The sequence below is a fragment of the Lepisosteus oculatus genome, chromosome 11 (genome assembly GCF_040954835.1).
Source record: "Lepisosteus oculatus isolate fLepOcu1 chromosome 11, fLepOcu1.hap2, whole genome shotgun sequence".
Classification (NCBI taxonomy): Eukaryota; Metazoa; Chordata; class Actinopteri; order Semionotiformes; family Lepisosteidae; genus Lepisosteus; species Lepisosteus oculatus.
Window position 1 is genome coordinate 32,338,202 of NC_090706.1, and position 24,451 is coordinate 32,362,652.

The 24,451-nt window shown below is 35.3% G+C and overlaps 1 protein-coding gene across 3 annotated transcripts; it reads left to right on the forward strand.

Moving 5' to 3' along the window:
- LOC102697094 (sodium-dependent proline transporter) lies at window positions 1-22,523 on the forward strand. 3 transcript variants are annotated; one of them, XM_006631886.3, is made up of 14 exons: window positions 1-265; window positions 2,740-2,923; window positions 3,354-3,485; window positions 3,817-4,066; window positions 4,314-4,452; window positions 6,370-6,504; window positions 6,894-6,997; window positions 7,864-7,988; window positions 10,723-10,835; window positions 11,610-11,741; window positions 14,354-14,453; window positions 16,038-16,138; window positions 16,630-16,797; window positions 19,529-22,523. In XM_006631886.3, exons 1-14 carry the CDS (start codon window positions 233-235, stop codon window positions 19,736-19,738), a joined length of 1,926 nt encoding a protein of 641 aa, XP_006631949.2. In that variant the 5' UTR covers window positions 1-232; the 3' UTR covers window positions 19,739-22,523. The 3 variants fall into 3 exon arrangements, with proteins under 3 accessions (XP_006631949.2, XP_015205140.2, XP_015205139.2); XM_015349653.2 differs by lacking the exon at window positions 1-265 and having other exon boundaries at window positions 2,855-2,943; XM_015349654.2 differs by lacking the exons at window positions 11,610-11,741; window positions 14,354-14,453 and having other exon boundaries at window positions 10,755-10,835.
- Window positions 22,524-24,451: the final 1,928 nt, after the last annotated feature.

A 24,451-nucleotide genomic window follows, 5' to 3' on the forward strand; every position in this document is an offset into this window, starting at 1 on the left:
TAACCTGCCATCTGATTCCTATTGTTCTTTTCTCATAAGCTTGGTAGCCTGCCAAGCATCATTTGAGGCAGCAGTGTGAGCAGGTCCAGAGAGCTAAGGATTGACATATTCAATTGACACCACTGTTTTTCTTTCATTAAATGCCCTTGTTTCTCTCTGCTGAAGTGTAACGTGGATGAGGTGTGAAGATATTTAACGTGCTGGAAGTGTAGCATAGCAACAGGGCAGAGATATGAAGCGTCTGCGAGCAAGTCATCTACAAGAGGTAAGCAGCTGTCTATTAATTCTATTAGCATGTAAAAGGACTAGTTTTCTGAAATAGAAAATTAATCCAATTAATTGCCATTATGAAAAGCAGAAAATGCTTCAGCCTACACAATCGTTTACAACATGGTTATGGTCAAATCACTGATGCCTTGCCTCCACTCATTCTTTCTCATAAGCCTGCCTCTGTTGTCTCTCTTATTTTCAGAAATTCTGACAAGGATATCATTATCATCACACAGAATTCATCTGAATGTGTGAACGGTGAACTGAAACCATTAAACTTAGGCACACAAGATATTCATTTGCCTTTTGAACTAGTCAGTTTGCTCTGAAATAAATTTATATCAATATTTTAAGAAGGATTTGTATTGTTTTTGATAATATTGGTCCTTTGTTTATCTGTACTGTATATGCAGTTTGTGCACTAACACCAAGCATAAGGTGCAGTGCAATATTGTATATTAAAAGTGTTGTCTACATTATTTTAGAATATAAATTGTCATGTAAATTGGGCATGTTGGTCTTTTACACTTTTGCTATAGTTGAAAATTTAAAATAGTAGTAGAAACAGGCTCAATATTTTTCAGTTTATGCATGCAATAATATTGCATTTCCATGAAGACCTAATAGTTGTAGATTATTTCTAAAATAAGCAAATGTTTCAATGGTTTTAGATAATACTGGTAGATTATAGATAGATAATACATAATATATATATAGATAATGGATAATAACGTTTTTAAACACATTAAATTATTTACACAAACATAATAATTTGGATCCAAAATGTGTGGACGTATTCATGTGTGAAATATCTTTTTTACAATCTTCAAAGAAACTACATCAACATTGATGTATCATCATGTGGTGTTTTATTAATGTTAAGGTTACAGTAGTAAATACATTTGAAACGGCAATTGACTAATTTGTGTAACGGTCCCATTTGTACAAGAAAAAAAAACATCTGATGAAAAAAATATTTGGTACATTTGACAATCTGTCGGAATGTCTAAAGAGATTTCCTTTAATCTTGGTCAAGTCATAAAAAGGAGTAATTTGTAAAGGTGGCAACGCTGTGGTTAACTACATAAAAGCTTAGTAAATCACAAACGTAGCTCCCTTAAATCATTATACCACAGACACTTATTTTAAACCTTTTCTTGCATTTAATGTAAACCAATAGCATACATTCTAAACAGTATTTCACAACAGCTTGGAACATGATCATCCTATGAGTTCCCTGAAAAGACAGAATATCCCTCCAAGTCAAATCAAGAAAAGGCACAACAATAATAATCAGTATAATCAGTTTGGCCTCTTAAAATATGTATATTGGCAGTGTTTATTGAGGATATAGCAGTGCAGTATTTCACTATCTCACAAAATTTCATTACTGATAGCACATCTATAACTGCATAAAAGCATATACATTTTAAACCTGGTGGGTCTTCATACAGTAAATGTTCCCTTGCCAAAATAAATTAGAACCATACAATATTCTTTTTGACTTTTTTCACACACTATTTTAGAGCTACAGTACATGTGCATTACAGATGATTATTTTTCATTGGTGTTGTTATTATTCCATTACAAATTGAAGAGACAGTTTCCTGGTTGCCATGGAGATAATTTGGTGTGGATACTCAGTGCTGTCAGTTTATATTTTTGTATGGAGACTTCTTTTTTTCTCTTTAGTATTGAAAATATCTGGGCTAGTATTATTTTTAAATTTGGGAAAATCTCATTCAATCTACTGTAAGTACACTGATGGGTTAAAGCATCCACCAACCCTTTTTTTAAATAACCAATACAGGGTCACAATGAGAGTTTAGTCAAACATTTATTAAATCAAACATTTTTCTTTCTGGTCAGTAAGCTCTTGGGCATGTTTGTTTGTTTCTTCTATCTGTCATGTGACAGATGGGCACTCCAGGAAGATATGTCAGTGCTGGTCAACAAATATATATTTTTTTCGTCTTTGAATCAGTTGATTGTTATTGAATACATTTGTTTCATATAAAAATAGTTTAAATATTTTACATTTACAGGTAAATGATATATTACACAGTATAATATTTAAAACATATTATACTGCAATGTAAATTTGGAATAGGATGTGTGGTGAATGTTATATTTTAAATTAAAACAAAACAGTCTAAGGGATTTTCCAGTCTTGACATCCCTAAAACATGGAATTTGTCATCTTTTTAAAGACATGATTTAGGTACACTAGTATGAGCATAAACTCCTTATTACTCATGCCTGTTGTTGCAATGTTGTTTTGAAACTCCTGTTTGTGTATTGTCATTGCCATTGTTTGTGTGTTTGTCTTTTAAGCACAGTCATTTGATGTCGTAGGTGCTACAGCTGTCAACAGTTAAAATTAATTGGAAAGAGCTGATTTGATAGTCTGTTTGTTATATGCAACAAATTTAGATTTTTTTTTTTACTTTTCAAATTTGTATCCAACAGTCCAGTACTCCAGATCTAATGAGCCCCAGCGAGGGAGAGGATGGGGTGGTCTCAGAACTGGAGTACACTGCAGACCGGGGGAACTGGACTGGGAAACTGGATTTCCTTCTGTCTTGTATTGGATACTGTGTGGGGCTGGGCAATGTGTGGAGATTCCCATACCGCACTTACAGCAATGGAGGAGGTGAGAGAGTAAATTTAAAGGTATGGAGACTGAGGTTATAAAACAGGAGACAATAAACACTACAACTAGTAAATTAAACAAAATTAATAGGATGTTTATCCACCCCTTACTATGGGTTTGATATATTGGAACCTATGCAACCTAATCTATCTGATTAACTTTTGATTTCTTTAAAACATTATCAAAGTTTTAAAAAATCCACACAAAAAATGTATTCATACTTTAACAGTAAATAGACATTTTTCCACTTTATGGTTCTAAGGAGAGCAATATTTTACTCCGCAGCGCTTCAATTTGAATGCAATGATTCAGAACAGTATCCAGCAGCTTCCCTTCACATCAGAAATCACAAAGAATTAAAGCAAAGAATTAAACCACTGCTGGGTGTAAAAAGAAGACCCTGTTTTCTGTTTTTTTTCCTGCTTTCCAGGTGCGTTTCTGATCCCGTATTTCATCATGCTAGGGATCTGTGGAATCCCAATATTTTTCATGGAGCTCTCTTTGGGACAGTTCTCCAGCCTGGGACCCCTGGCAGTATGGAAAATCAGTCCATTCTTTAAAGGTGATCTAAGAGCAGAGAGCATTTTCAGAATTAGACTTACTACTGTATACAGTATGTGATGTTCTTACTATTGTTCTGTTCTTCCAAATCACAGTATGTATGACTAGAAAAGTATGCAGGATGTTTATGTGTAGCCTATATTACAAAGGAGACAAAAAGTAATGTAGAGTACAATTACATGATGTATTCTGAAATGCAAAACTAATATTTAAAAACAATATTAACATTCAAAATATATTTTGACCTATAGAATCTTACTGAGTCTTTGACTTTGTCATTCTCCATTAATTCCTTGTTGTTCATTTATCTTTATCTCTCTGTGATACTGTAGGTGCTGGTGTGGGGATGATAGTCATTGTTTCATTAGTAGCCATCTACTACAACATGATCATTGCCTACGTACTCTTTTACCTCTTTGCCTCCCTGACCAGTGACCTACCCTGGCAGCACTGTGGGAACTGGTGGAATACAGATCGTTGTCTGGATCACAGAGTCGTTCAGGGAAACAACAGCTCAGTGAAGCTCCCTGGGTCTTCTCTGAATATTACAGGCACTGTCAGTCCTAGTGAAGAGTACTGGAGGTAGGGTCAAGGAAAATGATCCTTCTTTTCATTAAACACCTCAATGCTCCCAAATCTTACTTTTGCATAGTGTGAAAAAACTATTTCCCTTGCTCTGCAGAGATGCATCTTTGCATAATAATCAGAGAAGTCCATGTCTTACATCAGCACTCCTGATGAACCTCAGCACCAGATTATTAATGTTGTGCAATATATTACTTATACCTGATTATTTCCTCAGTTTCTGCATTGGATAACTTTTTTTCAGCCGTTATGTCCTACACATCCAAGGAAGCTCAGGGATTGGGAGTCCAGGGGGAATTAGGTGGAATCTCTGTCTTTGCCTCCTTTTGGCTTGGATTATTGTCTATCTCTGCATCCTGAAAGGAGTCAAGTCCTCAGGAAAGGTAAGGAAGCATTCTGTGTCAAAGATGTAAAAAACACTAAGTTCGTAGTTCGTAGTAGTAGTTAATAGTAATAGTTAATAGTAGTAACTCTTCAGTTCAGGAGGTACTGAAAAGCCACATAAGAATAGTACTAGATGCTTATAAATGATACATTAGAACTTACATGATGGACAATCTCTGTATAAAGGCTAGCTAGCTAGGTACATATTACCTTTAGCCACTAATACATAATAAATGTACACATGGCATGTTGCACTGATGTGTCATACAGTACATGAGTCACTTTTAATTTGTTTTTCAAATTATCATTTAAAATTTATTAGCACACCAGTGCTTTATTTTTGTGTTGTAGTACTAAAGTAGTAATAAAAACAAAGAACACTAAAAATTAGTTTACAAACAAATCCTAAAAAAGAAAGTGTTACTGCAATAGCACCACATGTGCTATTACAACACTATATCACCCTGGGGTCATACTGAGGTCATGATGTAGATTTCACTTGACTACAAGCTAATTACCCATTGTTTTTAACCCTACACAATGGGAACTGGTATCTCAGCAATCATGAAAATTGTTCTGAAAATACTTTTACAATATAACAAAGCTTAAAATAAACATTAAAACCCCTTCTGTAAGACATGATTTCTGCATACTGGATAAAAAATGTTTTTAAGAAAAATAATCTGTAAAAAACATTAATAGTTAATGATTAATCAATCTTAATATCCTCCATATGGTGCTTTTAATTTTTTATGTTTCAATCATACTGTGCTCTCCAGCAACCAGCTACAGAGCAGATCTTACTGAAGTGCCTATGAGCAAAACTCTATTTAAATTTGTGGAAGTATAGAATTAGCTTTTCAGCAATGTTTGTGAAGCTGATACTCTGGCTTCTATCAGAAATGGTTGAATCAGATAGCCAGACCAGCTAGGTACTAAACACTAAACTGCTAGATAAGACAAGTGGGCCATTCTCATTTGTAATCATTCTTATATACTTATATGTCCTGAAAAAAAACAGGTTTATCAGCTTTGACAACATGGCTGAGTATTTTGTTCCACTACAACCCTTGTGGAAGAAACCTCCAATCTCAGTGTTAAATGAACTTCCTTAGTTTTATCTTGTGTCCTCTGGTTTGGTTTCACTGTTCTTGAAGAAGTCTGCTGGATTGACTTTGTCAATGTCTTCAAGGATTGTGAATTCTTGCTTCTGGTCACCTCATTGTCTTATCAGTTGAAAATGAAAAAAAGATTTGATTCTTTTAGCCTGTAAGCGTAGAACATTCCTTTGAGCTCAGGAATATATTTGGCCGATGTTCTCTCAGCGAATTCCAGAGCAGCAACATTTGTTTTGAAACACAAAGACCACATAACACAATATTTTAAAGGGAGTCTTACTAATAGCACAATTTTTACATACACTAACATTCCCTATTTTACCCTTTTTACTATATTTCCTAATATAATGTTTTGTCTAGAAAATGTAAGTAATTTTCTAAAATAGACAACCAAATCATTTTGAGGATGGCTACATGCAATAGATCACTTCATCAAGTTCCACTAACTAAAAACTTCTCAATGGTCTTAAATATCAAGGCTTTATCCAGACCTATCGACAAGTATTTTGCCATTTAGCTTATAAAAGCTTGAACAAATGAGATATATCATAAAACATGTAGAACATGGTGCAAAACAAGGACTTAGTTTTGGTGCTTTTATATAAATGTACAATCCTGGAGCTCAAGATGTACATTCAATAGCATTAATAAGGTTTAACTTAATATTTATGTAGCTATGCAAGAAGATTTATCCTGAGAATAGTAAGCCATAAAACTTGAAGACAGACAAACTACATCTCATTTAAAGATTGCCACAGAGTAAACAGACACTTCTGATTGTACTTAATTTGTGTCTAGGTTGTCTACTTTACAGCCACTTTCCCTTATGTCATCCTTGTCATGCTTCTTATCCGAGGGGTGACTTTGGATGGAGCTTGGAAAGGGATCAAGTTTTACCTCACCCCTCAGTTTGACCACCTCCTCACTTCAAAGGTATAAAAGCTTCTATTACTTAAATTGTGGTTCAAATTCCCGATGAATTTGGTCGAAGATGATATTCCAGGGGAAGCTCACATTTAAAAAAAAAATTGTTAAGGAGTCAGCCTTCAGTTTACTTTATTTTTCAGGTTTCGCCACAAAAGCGACAGTAGTGCATTTTTAATGGAAAATGACTAATTCCATTTGCCAGTGGTGAGGAGTGAAAGTTACATAGAGATTTATAGACAGTGAAAGTTCTATACCTGGCCCACCATCTTCCATAACGACCTTACTTTTATATATCCTAATTTGGATTCTGCTCTTGAAAGCTTTGCCTGGAGGGAAAAGGTGCTGTACAGACTGATAAGTGTGCCAATGTGTGTAATTGCTATGATTCTCTCCAGGTATGGATTGAGGCAGCTCTTCAGATTTTCTACTCCCTTGGGGTAGGTTTCGGTGGTTTGTTGACCTTTGCTTCCTACAACACCTTCAACCAAAACATTTACAGGTTAGTGTGACTCTACTCTAAAGCCCTGCAGGTAGGGGAGGAGTTTTCCAGTATCAGCTTGCCAATAAATAAGAAGTCAAAAGGTCTCTAATTTGAACTTCTATCCAGTTGAAGGACTAAAGCTTTCATTTTATAGTCCTCACACGGATGTGGCACAGGTGCCCAGCTTCAATTTACTCACTTACGCAAACAGTCTTTCACTGCCTCAGCAAAGAGAGCCACACAGATTCCAGAGAAGAAAACGAATCCAAAAGCTCAAGAATGGATTATTTTATTGCAGGGTTTAGTGTAACATACCGTATTGGACTAAGATGCTGTAAAATTAGTTAATTATTTTTCAGACAATGACAACAGTGAAAGAAACAGTAAACCAAGCCAACAGTTTCTCCTGTAACAATGAGAAGAATTTGACATGCACTGAGATGTAGGAACCCTGTAGCTGTAATGCAAAGAAATTTACCAGAATACCATAACAGTTCATTTACTAAAGTGAGTAAAATGTTCAATAAGATGAGCATTACAGGTATAACTGATTAGAATACAGTAATAACTTATTTGTTATCTGTACACCTCAGTAGAAAACCTACTGTTGTTTACAATGCATAGCATCAACATTTCTGTCACTTTACTATAGTGCTATTAGAAATCCTTTCTTAGAAGCAGATATACTGTATGTCAAACATGTCTTCCAAGCTGTAATGAAGTTTGTGTATCCTGAAGCGTGGAAGACTAATTTGTCTCAGATATGCCCTTCACACAAAAAGCAAAATGATTGTGGAGCAACAGACTTTGGATTTGAAGGTTTATTCTTTTTTCAAAGACTTAAATAATCGCTTCATCTTATTTCTTCCTTTCTACCCTTTTAGGGATACATTTATAGTAACTTTGGGAAATGCCTTCACCAGTATTCTGGCAGGTTTTGCCATCTTCTCAGTACTGGGGTACATGTCTCAGGAGTTAGGTGTTCCTGTGGACCAAGTAGCTCAAGCAGGTAACACTTGTCCATAAATATCTTATGTCAGTAAGAGCAAGTGCTTGTCTTATGATGTGTCTGTATGATATTGTAAATATCTGTAGATACTGTGTAAATTGTATATGCTTTGGCAACACTAAAATTCATTGGTCATGCCAATAAAGCTTCTTGAATTGAAAATAGTGACAGATATGTACTGTAGATATCAGACAGTTCAACAACTACACAGAAATGTATTTTGATGACTAGGTTGATGAGTAGTGAAATGTTGTTTCTTTCTTGTCATGGGTAAGAAATATACTACACAGCCTGATTTTAAACTCGTTTCAGTTTAAAACACAGATTTTAGGAGTCGGAAAGAGATCTTAGTAATGCTATCTGTTGCTTGGTAAATTTAATTTCAAACTTTACACTGCTGTTTGTCTTCCACTCTGGGACTGTTAAGGAATATACTAGATCTGAATTTGGAAACTCAAGGGATCAAGCCTCTAGTCTGATTGTCATGCCTATGGCATCTTCCATTTACTATGTATCATATTGTTATTCCTGTGTCGCCTTTTCAACTGGTCCTGGTGCAGCCGGCAGCTCTAAATTGAGGAGATCAAAGGCTTTCTTTTCTTAATGGGAAGACGGCCTAATCTGGCATTGTTTCTGTGGAGCAGTGTGCTCAGCCCTCATGCCTGAGGACTTGTAGCCCCTTAAGATCAAACAGGAAGTGGTGTTGGAAAGCCATAAATTCTCAGACCTTTGAACTGGAGACCATTTCTTCCAAAAAAAGGATGATGGTTGTGGTGAGGATGTTGAGGAAGGTGGGGGAGTTGGCAGGGACTGACTTTTTTTTTCTCTCTTAAAAAGTCTGTTGTATTTCAATGTGGATAATGTCCTGAAGGTCATTCACTGTTAGACAGTAAAATAACACAGCAAGATACTGTATATCCCTTTATGGGACAAATATGCTAGCTTTTTCAACTCATCATTAAACTGAGATGTCTGCCTTTTCTCCCAAACTACAATGTAAAACTGACATCTTGGATGAAAATGACAAGAATTCTGAATTCTCTGGAACAAGAGCGTTATCTTGTTGATCTGGAGGGAGAAAGAAATGAGTCAGAGTGTATACTTAAGACCTGCTTATGGGTTGCAACCTGGCTCAACATTTACAGAAAGCTTAGAAAGAGATTATTAGTGGTTTTTTACTTTGTTTCTAAACCATAAAATAATAATTTACTTAAATGAACCAAAGATCAACATTGTAAATCAAATAAAGTGCCACAGCAGAAAAAAAAGATTAGACTCAAAGCATTTGTTCTTAATCAGAGTATTTGTACAGTGTGTCCAGTTGGGTTAATCCAGATGGAATCTCAGCACTAGTGTGTGATGTGCTCATGCAGACGCTAATTTCTATTAATTGATTTTGAGGGGTTAGCTGGAAACCTGCTCTCTGTCACAGTAATGAAGCCAGGTGGAAAATGTGGGGACAAGTGCCATCTGATAAATATGTCAAGAAACTCAGAATTCAAAAGGAAATATACTGTATGTGCCCCAAACAAAGAGTTTTATTAGGGAAAAGTGAACCCTTTTCAAACATTGCTTTAGTCATTAATGGATTGTGTGTCTCACAGCCTATTAACTGACTGTATATTGTCATCAACCTATCCCATGTGCCTGATGTTAACAGAAAATAATCTCCCTCTCTATATATTTATGCTTGCAGAGATAAAGAATGCCATGTTTTGTTCCTATACTGAATTGGTCATATATATTTTACTCAAAAATCATTATGCTTTGTTACTGAGTTAAGTTAACCCAGAGTTTTGGTAGACTATTGAAAGTGTCATGCAAAGTAAATCAATAAAGCAGTGTCTAAATGTGCAAAATATAGTCTATTTATAGAATATAAGATTACGCAAAGAAGGATTTCCATAAATAAAGTAACAATCTCTCATAAAAAAATACATATTGGATGTTTTTGGTAATGGCATGTATCAGCTCAAAGATTGCTGACCAGGTGCAAACCTGGTCAAACATGGAGAGTTACAGCTGAAGTAGTTTACTATAATGTATCCTGAAGAATACTAGCAATCTTTATTGGTGCCAACTGCACCAATAAAGTCTTCAGCAGTACTGACGGGAAGTGCTGGACTCGTCACATGTCTGATTAAGTGCCTTGTGATTTCCATCTCTTTGGCTTCTTAAGAACAAAATCTTATTTTGCAGAATATTGTAATTGACAGTGAACTGTATCAACCAGTTAAGCCTTAGTTCCAATAGATTGACACAAATTTCTACTATTCCAGAGCCAAACAGATATCATGATATCATGATGGAGCACATAATGTGAAACCAAATTTAGCAACTACTGTATATAGAAAAATGATATTCGCTATGGCCTTCCTATTATTTCCACCACATGCACGAACAGATGCATTACAATGGGAACTGTTCTCACTTTATTTATTGGCCTGCTTTTGTAAAGCATTAGGAAAACTGTTGTACAATTACAGTAACTTGGGATGTTAATTAAAAAGAGCCCCTTATTTCTTTTAGAAAGGCTTTTTTTTCACACTGTAGGACATCTGCCAGCACCGTTTATAGTTTGACGCACTCAAGATCACTAGAAAGACACATACATGCAAAATCTTCCCACAGTTAACTTTAATTTTAACTATATTTGAGAACATTTCTTGAAAAGAGACAAGTTGTAGGTGATTCAGGCCTTTAAACAGAGTTATGATGTCTTTGTTTTGTGCAGGTCCAGGCCTAGCATTTGTTGTGTATCCACAGGCCATGACAATGCTCCCACTTTCTCCCTTCTGGTCCTTCCTGTTCTTCTTCATGCTGCTTACGCTGGGGCTGGACAGCCAGGTGAGCATCGTCCAGATCTTTCCACTGCTGTATTTAGGTTCTTGATAGGTTTTTTGGAAAGCACAATGCCACACAATTCATATACATGAAGCTTTCAAACAAGGAGGAATGACAGGAAACAAGCTCTCTTTCATCTCAGCTGTAATCATCCGTGACATCATTTCCTAAATCGTCTGCTGCATCCCTCCTCCACCCCATCTCCACCTTTGCTGTTACCCCTAGGGTAACTCTTCAATCTGCATGGAGATCCTAGTCTTCTCATCCTACAGTTTGGAGACTAAGCCAAATCAAACCCTTTTTCAAATGCATTCAGTTCTGGAGTGTTGTTACTCCTAGTCAATTCGCTTTTCTATAGGAGACTACATTGTTATTTTTAGTTATATTCAATGAAGGAGCACTAATTCATTTGAACACATTTAGATAGCTAATTGGTCAGGATATAAACAATGACATCAGCAGTTTAACACTGTCATCTGCCAGCTATATGGGGAATCTTAAGGAAGAGTACAGCCTGAAAGGTGCAGGGCTTTAGTATGTATAAGTAGATCAGGAGACACACCTACAGCTACATAATGTTGATGCAGAACATCAAGTGTAAATACATTATATGAAAGTCTGATCCACATTAGCGAGACACTTTTTAAACAATGTGACTTGGGAACTTAAGAGAATACCTAACTTGAAACATGAATTCTTGCAGGTTTTCAGCTATAATAAAGCAGTTGTAACACAGACATTTATGCATAGCTCCTTCATCTGATTTTTTCCCCAAAGTTTGCATTTATGGAAACAATTGTCACTGCCATCACAGATGAATTTCCATTCTACTTAAGACCAAAGAAGGCCTTCTTCTCAGCCTGTATTTCTATCAGCATGTTCCTAATGGGATTGATTCTCACCACAGAAGTAAGTTAATTAAATTAACAAAAATTGTCTTGCTCCTGGTTTAAAATGATTATTTTTTATATATCATATACAGTGCCTTGCGAAAGTATTCGGCCCCCTTGAACTTTTCAACCTTTTGCCACATTTCAGGCTTCAAACATAAAGATATAAATTTTTTATTTTATGTGAAGAATCACCAACAAGTGGGACACAATTGTGAAATGGAACGAAATCTATTGGATTTTTGAAACTTTTTTAACTAATAAAAAAAATGAAAAGTGGGGCGTGCAAAATTATTCGGCCCCCTTGCGTTAATACTTTGTAGAGCCACCTTTTGCTGCGATTACAGCTGCAAGTCGCTTGGGGTATGTCTCTATCAGTTTTGCACATCGAGAGACTGAAATTCTTGCCCATTCTTCCTTGCAAAACAGCTCGAGCTCAGTGAGGTTGGATGGAGAGCATTTGTGAACAGCAGTTTTCAGCTCTTTCCACAGATTCTCGATTGGATTCAGGTCTGGACTTTGACTTGGCCATTCAAACACCTGGATACGTTTATTTGTGAACCATTCCTTTGTAGATTTTGCTGTATGTTTGGGATCATTGTCTTGTTGGAAGATAAATCTCCGTCCCAGTTTCAGGTCTTTTGCAGACTCCAACAGGTTTTCATCCAGAATGGTCCTGTATTTGGCTGCATCCATCTTCCCCTCAATTTTAACCATCTTCCCTGTCCCTGCTGAAGGAAAGCAGGCCCAAACCATGATGCTGCCACCACCATGTTTGACAGTGGGGATGGTGTGTTGAGGGTGATGAGCTGTGTTGCTTTTACGCCAAACATATCGTTTTGCATTGTGGCCAAAAAGTTCGATTTTGGTTTCATCTGACCAGAGCACCTTCTTCCACATGTTTGGGGTGTCTCCCAGGTGGCTTGTGGCAAACTTTAGACGAGACTTTTTATGGATATCTTTGAGAAATGGCTTTCTTCTTGCCACTCTTCCATAAAGGCCAGATTTGTGCAGTGTAAGACTGATTGTTGTCCTATGGACAGACTCTCCCACCTCAGCTGTAGTTCTCTGCAGTTCATCCAGAGTGATCATGGGCCTCTTGGCTGCATCTCTGATCAGTCTTCTCCTTGTCTGAGCTGAAAGTTTAGAGGGACGGCCAGGTCTTGGTAGATTTGCAGTGGTCTGATACTCCTTCCATTTCAAGATGATCGCTTGCACAGTGCTCCTTGGGATGTTTGAAGCTTGGGAAATCTTTTTGTATCCAAATCCGGCTTTAAACTTCTCCACAACAGTATTACGGACCTGCCTGGTGTGTTCCTTGGTCTTCATGATGCTCTCTGCGCTTTCAACAGAACCTTGAGACTATCACAGACCAGGTGCATTTATACAGAGACTTGATTACACACAGGTGGATTCTATTTATCACCATCAGTCATTTAGGACAACATTGGATCATTCAGAGATCCTCGCTGAACTTCTGGAGTGAGTTTGCTGCACTGAAAGTAAAGGGGCCGAATAATTTTGCACGCCCCACTTTTCATTTTTTTATTAGTTAAAAAAGTTTCAAAAATCCAATAGATTTCATTCCACTTCACAATTGTGTCCCACTTGTTGGTGATTCTTCACATAAAATAAAAAATTTATATCTTTATGTTTGAAGCCTGAAATGTGGCAAAAGGTTGAAAAGTTCAAGGGGGCCGAATACTTTCGCAAGGCACTGTATAACCCACTTGATTTATAGAAATGATTAAACATTTAAACAAATACCTTTCAATTATGAAGGTGCTGAAGAGAGAGAGTTTCTTATTATAACTATAATGATTGTTTTGAAAGCTTTTTTTTATAACAGACCAGAAGCACTTGAAGTCGACTACTTTAAATATGATAACCCTCAAGGGACTATGAAGGCACACTTATTTCGGATTTTCAGAAAGATTCACAGATGTTCCTGATTACTTATAAGTCTCACCTTTGAAGTCTATAAGAAATTTGACAAGCCCTTGTGTTAGACAGGAAATTGTTAACATCTCAGTCACTTGTTCAAAATGAATGTCACAAGGACCAAACTGATGTACTGAGCAGACTCCAGAATTTCTAAAGCTTCTGTTCAACTCTTGATAAAAACAATTAGGATATTAGATGTTTTTAAACAAAATTGTCATTGCAGTTTTCGATAAAAAAGTTGATGTCCTTTGAAATAGACCTTTAATTTTTATTTATATTTCTTCTACATTTTCATGATTAGATATCAAAGGAAAATGTAAATTTTCTTATTTTCTTTTGCCTTTTATGTGGACCATTTTTAAATTACCAGCTATCTTTTGTAGTGATTCTCCTTGCTTTGTTTAGAATTCTCACTGAAAATAACTTTTCATTTTGATTTTTTGAATTAACATTTGCATACTTAGTCTTTCTAATTTTTTAAAATATTTTTTAACCAGTTTCAGTGGCTAGAGGTTGATTATTCTAGCAAAGAAAGAAAAATGCTACCTTTAATAAAATTAAGAAACAGTTTCTTATTTCTTAGTGCAGTCTTGATAATTCTGGTAAACTACCTTTACTGTATCTTTTTAAAAACCAACACTATACATTTGTTTTAAAATGATCTTTTTTTTTCACTGTCCGCTTAAGGGTGGAATGTACTGGCTGGTTCTGTTGGATGACTACAGTGCTGGGTTTGGGTTAATGGTTGTGGTGATAACATCATGTTTTGTAATTTCACGCATATATAGTAAGTATACATTTGACAGTCCTTTGGTGAAGCTTCTCTATGCCTATTTTATGTGTTAGAAGATTTATTTTGGACATTTATAGATGGGAAACAGTGCAAAATCAAAATCGTAGCCTTGGGAATTCTCCTTGGGATCTTCAAATATCTATAGTTCATATCTTTCCTTTGAGGCTGAACATTTTATTGATCTAATGATAGCAGAGATTTTCATAGCTCAGGTCCTTTAAAATTGCCTTGGCTGTTTGTGATCTCAGTGCTATTTACTTCGAGCTTTTGTATAGTCAGTTCACTATGGTCTTTCAGGTCAATAGCAACATCAGATAAGGTAAAACTGGAAGGATGAATTTCTACTATATTGCTCATTAAGCTCAGTATAACCTCATATTTAGATTATTACCAAACCTTTTAACTCTCAGTAATGGTTTATTTTCATTACTACATTAACCATTAACTCAAAAATTGATATGTCAGAACATTAAAAAAATCAATAGATCAGCAGTTCAGGTACTTATTTTATAATAAACTGTATGCCACCAGACTCCCTTTACAATCAAGTAGCTGTAAGTGTCTATCTCAGTGAGTCTGTCTATGACTTAGATATTGTCTTGTCTATTGTATATGACTGAATTGTTCACTAAGTCTTAGATGTATTGGATTTTTATCAGAATATTCTTATATATCACATAATTTTTCAACTGAATACTTGTAGATTTTCTTTATGATACAAAATTTCCACATTTTCTTTGCCAGTAAAATATACATTATGAAATGTATGAATATTTTAAAATTATTTTATGAATAAAAGATCATAAGCTGTAAACTTACAGCATGCATAGAAAGAATTCCAAAAGCTAGTTAATATAAACCAAATACATTATATACTGGATCCCTTGTGTTTTTAGACTTACACAATAAAAGCACAAAGGTTAAAGAAAAATACATCGAACACAAATGATTAATGCGTCCTGATGCACCATTCAGTTTAGAATAGTTTCCTATTGCCCCTCAGATGGAGACCATCTAAATTGACATGAACCTGCAGATTCAGCCTGAAGCACTGCTGCTTGTCAGACGGTTTGCTGGTGAATCTGTCAATTAGCCATTCTTTGGAGATACATCACTAAAACCTATTAACTTGCTGTGACAGGGATTCAAAACAAAATATTAAATATTCAACAGATAATCTCTTCATTTCACCTCTTCACCATGTTCATACAGTATTTAACACTTTAAGAGCAGTTACAATCTGTACCAGTTTTATGCACTGTCACATGTTCAAAATCTTGTGTTCTGAGGGAAGATAGCCAGTTGCTTTATTATTAGAAATGAGAAAACCACTTACACATCACTTTCAGCTCTGATCTTCATTATCATTTCCCATGTAATTGTATGAGAATTTATAGTGTTTAAAAGTGTTTACTGTAACCTCATGTGAGCCTGGTACAGTATGTGAACTATCACATTGGATAGTACATTAAGAAGAGTTAATTAAACATTTGAAAACCATGGGCTCATTGGTATTTTCTTAGTTTTAAAAATGGTCTTTTATTAATAGTATTACAACTGTTCCTACTTCCCCTACAGGTGTGCAGAGATTTTCTCGAGACATTAAGATGATGCTAGGATTTGAACCAGGGATTTATTTTAAGATGTGCTGGAACTACCTTTCACCACTCTCCATGTTGGTAAGACTATTTATACCTGCTTCACAAAAGATATGATTACGATCTGGAAGGTGCAAGGTAGTAAAAACTATAGGCCAGGAAATGAAACATCGTCATCGTCCGTCTCTGTGAGTATGCTGCCTGTTGGTGTAAAAAAATGCTTGCTTGACCACATTTTTCATGTTCCAAGAAAAAAAACAGGGGGGTCTGAAAATCTGTCTGGGCAAGAACTCCCACTGTTTAAAGAATATTGTGAATAATTATTTTAATCAATATTATATGATACAATATTTTACATACTTTGTTAAAACAGCACGATTATGCATGGGCATGGAAAAGGTGAAATGTGTGAATGAGGCTTGAACGAAAAAAAGTACTTTTGAGTTTTGTCAATGTTCTGAAACTTATTGCCATTTTTAGTCTTTTCATTTTACTTAACAGCTCATGCACTTTTCATTCTTGTTTACTTATGCTACAATAGTATACCAATTTATTTGCTTCTTGGTTTTCAGGCTTTGCTTGTATACAGCATTGTGAAATATGAGCCGTCTGAATATGGGACTTACAAGCTCCCTAAGTGGGCAGAGATATTGGGTATTTTCATGGGCCTGTTACCATGTTTAATGGTGCCAACTGGGATGGTGGTTTCTGTTCTCCGTGAAGAAGGAACTTTGAAAGAGGTAATTATGATTGACTTTCAATATTAAATGTGACAGCAATGACAATTATTCTTATACGTATTATTAGCAATATCTGTTCTGGACAGAAAATAAAATACAGAATGAGTTACTAACTATATGAGCCTAAAATAAGAATAGAAAGCAAAAATGTAAGGGATAGCATTTGAACAGTTTTGGATACATACTGTATTTTCACCAGTTGCTTGAGTATTTCCCTGAATCTCATTTGAAAATACATATTACCTGTCACAATGCTGAGACCAGCTTTGGATCATTTTAGATAGTGCATCACATGCAGTCACATTCCAGATTCACGTGAAAAAAAAATGTAATGTATTTGGCCCAGTGATGGATTTTTCAGGTCCTGGAGAACAATTATTTAATGTCACGTTCTACTGTATGATTTGTGTGTTTACCACTTTAAAGATTATCATCTTCTATTCTGTTACATACAGTAGAAAACCTCTACATCTGTATACATCTAAAATGTAGGTATTTCTATCACTCTGCTTTAATGTTCCATATAACTTTAAAACATTCTGTGCTTTTGTTGTTTACAAGGTGAGTTGACATGCAACATGTCTGTGGCTTACCCTTTATAGCAGAATAACACATTCTTGACTGGTTTATGACAGATTTACTCTTAAAGATTACAAGAAAGCAATTACTATAGACACGACAATGCTCTGTTAAAGAGGTACCAGTTGAAAATAGGTTTTCTAATTTCTAAATGAACCTCTGCTCACTGGAAGGTGTCCTAAATAAGGACATATGATGGTTTTATTCAATTTATATTTTTGGTTAATTTACAATAGTGAAGATACTGCAATACAAGTAAATCCTAAGATTTATTTCTTAAATAAACACTGCACTCTGTGTTTGGAAAGGAAAATCCTTGTTATTTTTTACCATGTTAAGGTGCTTGTTTGCATGAATTATGAATGAACAGGCAATATGCATTAACTTGTTTTTCAATAGCCTGTGAAGAAAAGTAAATCTGATGCACACAACCTGAGAGCTTCATACAGTAAATACAAAACAAAATAATCAGTTCAGAAAGCCATAAAATAAATATTTTATGATTAGCATGCCACTGTAGAATCCTGGCAGGGTAAGGAGCAATTAACATTGCATATTCTGATGTGTATGTGGCACTGTTCAACAGTTGCCACTAATAAGGTCTTGTAAATAATTTATAATTCATACCTGCTGTTTCTGTGCATAGAAATCTCAGAATAAAAGCTTTTACAGGGCATATAATCAGTTGCTCCATTAGAAAATTTAAAGGTACCACAAAACTAATTACCTTTATCAGACAGTAATAGGTCAACAAAAATAAATAATTATGAAATCACTGAATTCAATTTCTGAAGATGAAAGTGAACCTTTCAAAGGGTTGGAGATTGTCTTTCAGGCAATATTTGAAATTTGTCAGATGTATTCAGGTACTCTTTCTACATGGTAAGAAGTTAAATATTGATAGGCATTTAGGCTACAGTCAGATTCATTCTTTTCTAGAACCTTTAGGGATTCAATATCAGTCAATTCTTTTGTTATGAATTGATAGTGCTATGGTCCACTTTTTATTTTAAAGAATAAATCCCACAGAGAATAACATGCCATGTCAAAGTATGTCGTTAATTTTAAACCCATTTCTTTCTGATCTTTGAAATATGCATCAGTATTTGCCAAACTGGCATTAAGTCTTTTCAAACATCTGATTCACAAGCACACAAACTGTAGATCAACAACATTAACAATTGTTCTTAAGTTTATATTCTGAAATATATTTTAATGCTAACAAGAGCATGCATTTTTAATATTTTTTCAAAATAATGAGCCTATATTATATGAAGAATTATATTTATTCAATGTGAACAGATAGAGCAGAATTCCTTGCAATTGTCTTTTTGATGTGATTTGGCTAACTGACACAGACACTGACACAGTTAGATACTAGATTGATTTATTAGCGATGATGTACATTAATTAGGGATACCTTTTACAGCAGCAAAGGATTCCCTGTGCATAAACTCAAACCAATCATTGAACTGATTGTACAATCATACACTTAAAATGTTTTAATATGACCAAGGGTGATTCCGCAGGGTTGTAAAAGACAATAATAAAACCCAGCAGTGAGGTTAAGCTTTATCAAATACAACCTTAATACCCTGTGTCAGTTTATAAAACGGTTCCATACAGCATGACTAAATGTTATCTGTTCTTTTCAAATGTGATTTCAAATTTTGGTAATAAAAAGATTTCTTGCTTTACTGCAATAGTGCCTTTAGGGCAGTACTTATATTTTTCAATCAACTGAATTGTGAAGGATGTACAAAGCCTATACCAAACGTATATTTATATCTTGGACACCTAAGTATAAGAGCTCAAGGCATGTACAGAATAATCTTACATCAGGAGAAGTGAGTACTGTACGTTAGAGGCAACAGACATACAGTAACAGAACCATTTCTCTTATGGTTCAGTTATGGTTTAAAGATTTGAAAACGAAAACAAGTTTTAATAGTTTTAGAGTTTAACAATACCATTCCATGTGATTTTAAATTAAACAGCCATCACATCGTTTAATACACGTTTTTAGGTCTACAACTTAAATTTAAATAGTGGTTGCTGAATGACATATCTGATTAAATTTATACTGTTCAGTTTGACCCCACAGAAGAATCTATTGTATATTTGAACGTCTTACAAATTAATGTATTAACAGAGAATTAAACAAGCCATTAGACCATCCTTAGACTGGGGACCTGCTCTAGAGGAAAATCGAACAGGCATCTATGTGAACACTCTGCCAGGAAGTCAGTCTCCAAGACCCCTGATGGTCCACATGAGAAAGTATGGTGGAATCACATGCTACGAAAATACAGCAATAGAGCTGGACAAAGAAATTGAGATGGAGGAGGAATCCATGATGTAAATGTTTACTTGTTCTCTTTATTTCAACTCAAAGAGGTAATTCATGTTCTGACTACAATTGTTAATGAATTTTCTATGTTTTAAGAAAGATAATGTGGTTGTTAATGAACATGTATTAATTAATAATCAACCTTATTAGTAATGAATGGTATGTTGACAACACAGATACGAATATATAATTATTATAACTGCACAGTAGCACTGCTATAGTTAGAGACAGCTGTTAGACTCTTGTACACATGTACTGTATGTCTATGTATGTTTGCACAATTTATAATTTATGGTTTCTAAGTCCTTATGACTTCTGTTGAAAGTCTGTTGAAAGCAGCAATTGTTCTGTTTACACTGTTGGTACGACAAAACACATTATTCATTGTAATGGTCATTTACAACCCTCAAAATAGTTTAACATCCTGAAAGAATATTAATTGCTTAATGTATGTTAAGTGTCAGTTACAGTAGTGGTTGTTCTTGTTATTTTTATGAAGTCATGGATTGATAACTAAAATTGTCAGGGTGAAATAGTTACTGTAATTCATTTCATTACTTATTTTGTTCACTCAAATACATTATACATTTTGTCAGGGTGATTTATAGCTGAGTTTAAGGGGAAAAAATAAAAATATCAACTTGAACAGATCCTTGTTTCTTTTACACTATTCTTCACACTTATATAGTTCACATCTACCCCGTAAATATTATGGTTTAGGACATAGAAGCGCAAAAGCCAACCATCTGTATTTAAACAATAAATGGATCAGGTAAACAAGTTGGGGAGCCAAATAAATGATGTACATGTACATTATTCCCTTGTAAATTGCAGTAAGCTCTATTTTAAATTACATTTTGTTTCTTCATTTCTTAAGACAAAAAAACTTAAATTAGTAATCCAGATAGTGTAAAATCATTGTATCTCAGTGGGTATGAATGCCTACTTAATTTACAGGTAACAAGTTCTAAAACAATATTTGAGTTTTATTAAGCTCAGCAAAAATACAGTGTTAAAAAAAATATTGTGCTTAAGTTTTCTTCAGTGGGTGTCATAAAGATTCATAAGGTAGCTTCCAAATATTTTCATACCCTTATATCAATAGCATCAATCCATTTTTTAGTAATTATCCATTGCAGGGCACACACATTCAGAGATACCAATTACCTGAATGGCATTTCTATTGAGATGTGAACTGTTAGAAAACAGTATGTAGACACACTCTACTAAGTATAAAAAGAAACTAATTACTCCACAGCTTCTTAGGAAGATAAAGTAATTGGAATTTGTAAGTTGCGTTTTTAGTGTTTTGATTAATTGTTCATTTTGACCATGCTTTGACTGCTGCATAACAACATGCTATTTGACATAATGAATTAATCTGTATTTGTGGCAGTTCAAAAGTTTCTTTTGAAGCTCAGGGCGTTCATAAAACACAAGGGCAGATTCATGCTTAAAAACGTGAACTTTCAACTGTACATAATTTTGATGCTTATGACGACAAGCTACAGTACCAAAAATGCAACTCTAGAAAAAAAAAGGATGAAATTCTAGCTGATAAGTTCAGTATTAACAAAAGAAGGCACTCTTAAAAAGCCTCAAAAGCTTTTATAAAATATATTATTAACTAATTGTTTATGTATAATTATAAAAGGAAACTGTACAAACACAGCATTTACATTACAAGTCATTACAATTTCAATATAATTGGGGGTTGGCGCGATGTAGTGGGTAAAGCTTTGGCCTCATAACTGACAGGTCTCTACGTAAGGTAATTTACACTGATTGATCCCATCAGCCCAGCTATATACAGTAAGTGAGGACCAGAATTACTGGGGTAATAATTCCTGAGATGGCCCAATATCACATCAAGATGGAAGTCAATTAAGAGACACCATTTAAGATAACCTAGCATAAGTTTGTGCAGTGGTCAGATACTGACACAACACATCCAGTCTCCACACTGAAGGCTCCCCAGCCTGGAATCAAGCACAGGACCTGAGAGCTGTGAAGCAGCAGCACTGTCTGCCATATCACTACATCACCTGCTATGACTATTGATTATATTACACCATGTTTTGGGTGGCACAATGGTGCAGTAGTTTGCATTGGTGGCTTGCAGCTCTGGGGACCTGGGTTCAATTCCTGGGCTGCTAACTCCACACAGATTCTATGTCCTCCCTGTGTTTGCATGAGTTTCCTCCCACAATCCAAAGACATGCCTTGTAGGCTAATTAGCAACAGGGAAAATTGACTTTGGCATGAGTGTGTGTTCATGTCTGTGCAGTGATGGACCAGCGTCCTGTCCAGGATGTATCCTAGCTTGTGCCCAATGCTCTCCCCGATAGGCTCCGGGCCACCATGAACCTGAATTGGATAAGCAGTTATTAAAAGCAATGTGATGATGTAACATGTTTTACTAATTCTTTTTTTTTGTCTTAAGTTCTCACATTTTTCGTTTTAAATTATATAATATCAAACTGAATTGTGCGATCGCTTAATGACATTGTGAAATGGTTTGGAATTTCTCTTTCACTTATGCATCTAAAACAAACAAAACTTCCTATATGTGCATCCCTTTCTTGTTAGACATGGCACATGTAACCATTCTGAAGAACTAAAATATGCCAATATTGACTTTGGCTGTTACTTCAGTTTCCTAAAAATGCTCACCTGTTTATAGGAGGTGATGACTCCTCCTAGGACGTTTACCCACAAAATCTACTTGTGATCATTTCCTTCCCATTAATCTGTTACTGTATTTTAACTGTTTGTACAATAAAAATGTGAATATGAGTATGAGAACTACATTATGTGTATGCGTTCATGTTGCAGTACATTTGCACAAAGACAAATGTACTGTTTGTAAAGTAATATTGAGTGTTGACTCCAAGACATCCAAAGTTTGCTTTCTTAAACGTGTGGAGTTATATGGAAAATGGACATTTTTCATCTGTATTTCAAATGAGTAAATTAACCTGATCAAAACAAAGAGGAGCCAAAAAACATTTTGGCAAATTGTCAGATGTATGACTTTGTGGACAGCTGCATCTTAAAGTAACATACAGTACCTCCCTTTTAACCCGTGCCCAGCTTCCTGTTAGGAGATGTGGAATTTGCCATATGGAAAAGTGGAATGGTTCTGAAAGATGGGTGTGTCACAGGAACATGCCAACAGTTTGTCTTAATATACTGTATATTGAAAACAGTAAATTTATAAAGTGAGTAATTGTTATTCATATCTACTGTATACTAACAAAAAGAGATTTTAAGAGAGGTTTCCATTTTTGTTTTTTTATTATTCTCTATTTATAAAATAAAATTTAATTGGTATTACATCAATTAAAAAATATCAACTAGCAAATGATCAGGTTTGTAATTTGTTATTCTCGGATAAAATTAATGTACATTTAAACAAGAAATTCACCATCTGATAGAAACATTCATAGGAAATAAGGATCCTCACTTGACTTTGGAGCTTCACTTCTTTGGTACCTTTTAGAGATCATTACTGCTTTTGCACTGATTTCGTCTGCTGGCAAGGGAAGAGTTACCGTGGTTACAAGAAACCTGCTGACCTGCAGGTGTGAAGCATAATATTAGCATTCTCTCAGGAGGTGAAGATTACAGCATTTCTGAATTTAAAAAAAAATAGATATGCAGTAATATGAAACTGAATTAAACTATGTTCAGCAATCTACAGTGCATGTATTCACTTAGCTCTACAGAGGTAATCTCGATGGCTCTAAGGCCCCTGTCACGAAATAGTGCTGGACCTCTTAAACGTGCAACTGTTGTAAACACAAAAGAAAATAAATCTTTTCACTTATATAGCACTATTCTGGACACTCCACTCAAAGCATTTTACAGGTAATGGGGACTCCCCTCCACCACCACCAATGTGTCGCCTCTGCCTGGATGACGTGACAACAGCAAAAGTGCATCAGTATGCTCAGTATATCACTGGGGAAGAGAACAGAGTGATGAAGCCAATTCATAGATGGGGATTGTTAAGAGCCCATGATGGATGAAGACCAGGGGGAAATTTGGCCAGGACACCAGTGTTACACCCTTACTTTTTTCAAGAAACACACTGGGATGTTTAATGAGCATGAAGAGTCAGGACCTCAGTTTAACATCTCATATAAAGCACTTTTTTTTACAGTATAGCGTCCCTGTGACTAATTCAGGGTGTTAGGACTGCAGTGTGAGCATTCCCTACTCGTCCCACTGACACCTCTTTCAGCAGCAACCTTAGTTTTTCCCAGGAGGTCTCCCATCTAGGTACTGACCAGGCTCACACCCGCTTAATTCAGTGAGTTGCCAGTTGTGAGTTGCAGGTGATATAGCACTGTCTTTTCTCTTAAACTTGTATGTGATGATTTACTGACTACAATCTAACAATCTAACATATCAAGATATTATCATAAATCCAAATAAATAAACCAAAAGTTCTGAATCTTGAAAATTACTATCTAGAAATTAGAAATGCACATTCAATGCACAATTCTATTAGAAAAGCCTTGAATACTGCACACATTCATCACAAGATTTTTTCAGCCTTTTGTTCTTTTTTCCCACTTTGAGAAGAACGATCTTACAGGCAGATTGCTGTGGTTAGGAAATGGTCAACATCTACGGCTTGTTCCAGCTCATTCTAGTCACTTGAGAAGTTAAGTTTGAAAGGTTACACTTTGATGTTTCTTCTTGAGGTAATATTACGAC

What these genes read in the sequence shown, in the direction of transcription:
- LOC102697094 (XM_006631886.3), top strand. Translation starts at nt 233, where the DNA reads ATGAAGCGTCTGCGAGCAAGTCATCTACAAGAG. An exon ending in CACTTACAGCAATGGAGGAG is followed by an intron (nt 2,924 to 3,353) that starts GTGAGAGAGTAA and finishes CCTGCTTTCCAG; the next exon opens with GTGCGTTTCTGATCCCGTAT. An exon ending in TTTCACCACTCTCCATGTTG is followed by an intron (nt 16,139 to 16,629) that starts GTAAGACTATTT and finishes CTTGGTTTTCAG; the next exon opens with GCTTTGCTTGTATACAGCAT.